General features: G+C 36.1%; 1 protein-coding gene across 1 annotated transcript; it reads right to left on the bottom strand.

The window, feature by feature from the left end:
* Positions 1–781: 781 nt before the first annotated feature.
* On the bottom strand, positions 782–4616 carry CARTPT (CART prepropeptide). The gene is made up of 3 exons (XM_072413793.1): positions 4460–4616; positions 3284–3367; positions 782–1029 (listed from the first exon to the last, which is right to left on the bottom strand). Exons 1-3 carry the CDS (start codon positions 4610–4612, stop codon positions 922–924), a joined length of 345 nt encoding a protein of 114 aa, XP_072269894.1. The 5' UTR covers positions 4613–4616; the 3' UTR covers positions 782–921.

Below are 4616 nucleotides of genomic sequence, written 5' to 3'. Positions count from 1 at the left end.
GCTGGAGAATCAGTCACTGCTATTGAAACACGTGGACATGGAAGATTTTTTATCGGAGAATGTTTTGGTGAATGTGAACGTTCACTGCTTTTTAAACAGACCCCTTAGAGCTGTGACAAGCAAATATTAAACAAAGAGAGTCTCTCACTCCACACTATGCCTGGACCTCTGCCTTTCTATAAGGACTCATTTTATATCTGTCAGCATTGTACTCTAACACATGTAAATCCATGTTTAGTGCATTGCAGGGCCATCTGTTCTGAGTAGCGACCCAACATACTAAAGTAACCCAACTCAATGCCCAGTAGCGCACTGGTGTGCTGTTGAAGAAAATAACTGCACGTCTCATTTTTGCATTGGCAGTATTTTCATTTCATTATTTTACATGTTATATATGTTATATGAAGTGCTTTATCACAATGCACCAGGATAGACAGATGAGAACAGCCCCAAAATCCTGACCTACAGATTCAGAAGGGGCAAAGCTACTGAAAAATCTGCATATTTGGCAGTTTTTTACAATCTGGTAGTAGAATGAACAAAATGCAGGTTTCTTTCTACAATGGATAACCTGACAAATATGCAGATTTTTCAGTAGGGGTAGATATGGATAATAAACATCCAATCGGAAATGGACACACCAGCCATGAGGATTGGGGGAGAATACAATGTAAAAATAGAAAAACAAAAAAAAACTTTATTACACTTTTTGATTATATGCATTAAAATATATTTACTGACATAGAACATATAAAATCATACAGTACAGAGTTTTAACATAAAAGTGCTTTATAGTATAGCACGGTCATTGTAATGAAAATAAAAATACAATATTTTATGTAAAAATCCATTATAGGGCCTCGTATCAGACTCTCATTAGGATGTCAGCTGGAAAAGTGGTCTGAGAAGAGAAGAAGGAAATCATAAACACTTTAGAAGGAATGTATTACAAGAGGTCCGTCGAGGGCAATCGCAGAGTTTTCCAATCCGCGCTCCTTTTCTGACAGCGCATTGTTCTCCTGCGTCACACTGCAATAATAACACAGACATTACTTTCCGGAACACTGGGTCCACCGCTCACCTCAAACTAGTCCTGGACATATGCAAGAAGTGTAATCACCCCCTGATCTTCATGTTCCTCTTAGGGACTTTTCACAATGCAGTTCTGTAAGCTGGCTGATTCATTAAAAAGAAGCAATCCCAGTGCGGCTAATTGTTAATATCAGCAATTTACAATTAGGTAGGTAGGACATGCCAAATGAAGAAGTTCCTCTGATGAGGTAGAAATCATGTATACTTCTATGATTCATATACAATGTATATGTATACAATGCATGAACAGAATAATGGAAAAATAAGTGTTTACAGGTTTTTAAAAGCTTTCAAAAAGTCAGCCTATACCCAGACTATGCACATTTATGTTCAATTTACAACAGAGAAATAAAAAGCTTTCTATTATATGTCTATTATGTTTGCAGACTGATATTTCTCTAATGTACACACAGAATGAGCTTCTAAGATTTAGAATCTAACTAAATATTCTTTGCTGTGACCTTAGAGGATATTTGAGAAGCAATCACTTCTGGGGATGGATTGTACTATAGTCCTCTGTTAGGAATATAGTATATAAATGTATTCATGTCCTTGCAAGAAATATGTTATATTATGCCCGTAAAGGTCTTCTTTATTTGAATGTTATATTAATGTTTTTCACTTGGCACCAGTGGGTACATCATCTTTTGTTCTTGCTTTATCTCTTATAGAGTTCCTAGTGTTGAAATGTATTGGCAGAAGTTTATTAACAAGCCCATAATAAAGCTTACAATTATTATTATCTTTATTTTTTGACATTTGCATCCTTCAGTCTGTAGAGCTTTCATTTAGTGTGTAAAATAATCAGGGACAGGCTGAGGCAGGAGAGGCACCAGCCGGAGGTGCTATGGGATATCTAATGTCAAACTTACAGAAGAGTCTTACTAAATAAAACAAGAGAGTTTAATCAGTTCACAAAAATACCACTATGACTACACAAAGGTAAAAGCAGCCTGAGAATTACAGTGTCCTTTATGACATAGTGGGTGGTCACAGCACAGGAATACAACATCAGGAACGTCCGATTGAGCTACCTAGTTGGTCCTTTTAATATGGCATTCACATATTTTAAATGCATGCAAACAGTATATTTCATTTTACTTGATTTCAGAAGGTAAATATGTTGTGATATAGGTGATATAAAGAGTGTTAGGAAATGTGTTTTGTAATAAAATACCTCCCTCATGTTTGTCTTTTAATGAATATGCTGGACTATGTTTTTTTTCTGGTAGAGTCTTAGGGTGATATCAGACAGGATATTCTACAATTCTGCTTTTTTTAAATACAGCAGGTAACCACATTCCCACTGTTAACCATAGACATGAATTTGTAACATGTATGAAGGATAAAGTATCAGAGATTTTCCTGCCAGGAATTCCATGCCCTTTATCACACATTCCAAAAGATCACTTTGTTCACCTTCAGTGTTTGATTTTCTGATTTTTCTTATAAAACAGCATTTACTTTGTATATTTTTGGAACTGTGGCGGAGTCAGGAGCATGGGGCTCCATTACAGAAAAAACCTGACAAAGACATCCCAATACTGGACACCCCTCCCTTCCCAATTATAAAAGATGTATATAGATTATCCCCATTATCACCATTCAATCCTAACCCATGACAGCAATATCAGTTATGATTGATCTAGGGCTGTATAAAAACATGATCCTCTCTAACATAATGGTGTAAATGGTGTAAATGAAAAATAAAAGATATTTTTCTGTGGCTTTTTTTCTACTGAGATTATTTTATTCTATACTGAGATTATGTTGAAATTGAGTGAGGATTTTTAGGTGATTAGCAAGTTACAATCACTGTTAAGCCAATCCCCTTCCCTTTTAATATTTCTGCACAGAGCTGACAGTCCAATCTCCCATCTGACATTTATCTCAGTGAAATATTAGATCTATATTACCTCTCTTGTTTTGTAATTGCTTATTGTCAGTGACATGCATACTACATTTCATGGAATTGTATTTATTATTCCTCTTAGCCCAGCTCAGAATAATTACCAATTGGTGTTAATCAGACATATGACAATGACAATACGATTAACATTTCATAACATAATTTAGAAAGTAAACACACATTGATAATTAAGATAATATGGGGATAATGACAATGATGATAATTACAATCACTATCAGTGAAGTATTACAGAATGAACTGTTCACAGCCAACATGACTTACCATGGGCACCTGTCCGTATTTCTTTTCAAACAATGGAAGTCTTTTACTTTTAAGTTTCTCCAGCACTTCTTGCAAAGCATCAATCTTAAAGAGAAATGTCATAATATTACCAAAAAATAAATTAATGCCTGCTTGAAGTCTTTACAATTCAGTTTACAGGAATGTTTTACGAGCCACCTACATAACACTGACATAGAAGATGACTAAAGCTGAAATGTTACACTTCCATCAAAACTCCTTTTTTACACAAATCTGCAGTTTAAAGGTTTTAATAGTGAGATGACCATGCTCACGGATTCTAAACACTTCTGTGGAATCAGTGATCACACTGTAGGCAGGTATAGATGGATCCCTGTAAAAACACCAAGCAGATCTAAAGGAAAAGTTCACAGTGGATTTCTATTCTTTCACCAAGGTAGGGCTAATTTTACCGGGGTCTGATCAGGATGTAGATCTGTGCTGTATTAGAAGTGTATATAGGTAAAACAAAATCAATTTACCAGCTCTATAGTACACACTTCCCTAATTTGATGTCTACAACCAATTTTATCTTGAAATGACTGAATATCTATTCTTCTTTAATTGCACTTTAAATATTTAGAAATATTTAAATGTCATTGTCAGACTTTGGTACCATTTCTTTATTAGGATTACACAAACACCGAAATGTTAAAGCTAACATCAATGTCCTCCTCTCAGTATAACTACACCAAACAATTTTGTGAAAACACAGGAGTACCAATATATTAATAGCCAGTCAGCCCCCTGCTAAAAATGTCAGATGAAAGTTAGAACAAAACCAAGTCTTTTTCTACATTTTCAGGTCACTTATGCTGATACAACATGGTCAGTATGTTTGCAGAGGAGATGAAGAAAGAGATCTCATCAAAGACTATCTCTAAATTACAATTATAATTAGGCTGAGGTTGCAGTAGGCGCACCCTTCTCCTGGACTCACAAATACATACTTACAATTAATGCAAACACACAGGCTAACATAAAGGATAATATATATAAATAATATATATATTGAGTGTAAAGAGACCCAAGAGGTGTCCAGCCTCATATTCCCCTTCTATTACACATTTCTATTCTCCTGCACAATACTCACTCCTATGTGTACCCAGGACTGATAGGAAAGTCCCTGGGCACATACAGGTCCTAGATTGCACCTACCAGCTCCTTCTCATGGACACTGTTGTCTATGGGGGAGAAGAAGTCCAGGGATCTGGTCTCCAGGTAGTCTGTCTCCTCGCAGCTGGCTCTGAACACCAGCAGGAGGAATGTGGAGCTGAGCAGAGTGAAGAGGTGGCGACGAGAGCTGTCCATGGTG

Source organism: Pyxicephalus adspersus, chromosome 6, assembly GCF_032062135.1.
Source record: "Pyxicephalus adspersus chromosome 6, UCB_Pads_2.0, whole genome shotgun sequence".
Classification (NCBI taxonomy): domain Eukaryota; kingdom Metazoa; phylum Chordata; class Amphibia; order Anura; family Pyxicephalidae; genus Pyxicephalus; species Pyxicephalus adspersus.
The sequence above is the reverse complement of the archived record's forward strand: the minus strand, read 5'-3'. Positions and strand labels throughout refer to the sequence as shown.

What these genes read in the sequence shown, in the direction of transcription:
- CARTPT (XM_072413793.1), bottom strand. Translation starts at nt 4,612, where the DNA reads ATGGACAGCTCTCGTCGCCACCTCTTCACTCTGCTCAGCTCCACATTC. An exon ending in GTGTCCATGAGAAGGAGCTG is followed by an intron (nt 3,368 to 4,459) that starts GTAGGTGCAATC and finishes TTTCTCTTTAAG; the next exon opens with ATTGATGCTTTGCAAGAAGT. An exon ending in AATACGGACAGGTGCCCATG is followed by an intron (nt 1,030 to 3,283) that starts GTAAGTCATGTT and finishes TTATTATTGCAG; the next exon opens with TGTGACGCAGGAGAACAATG.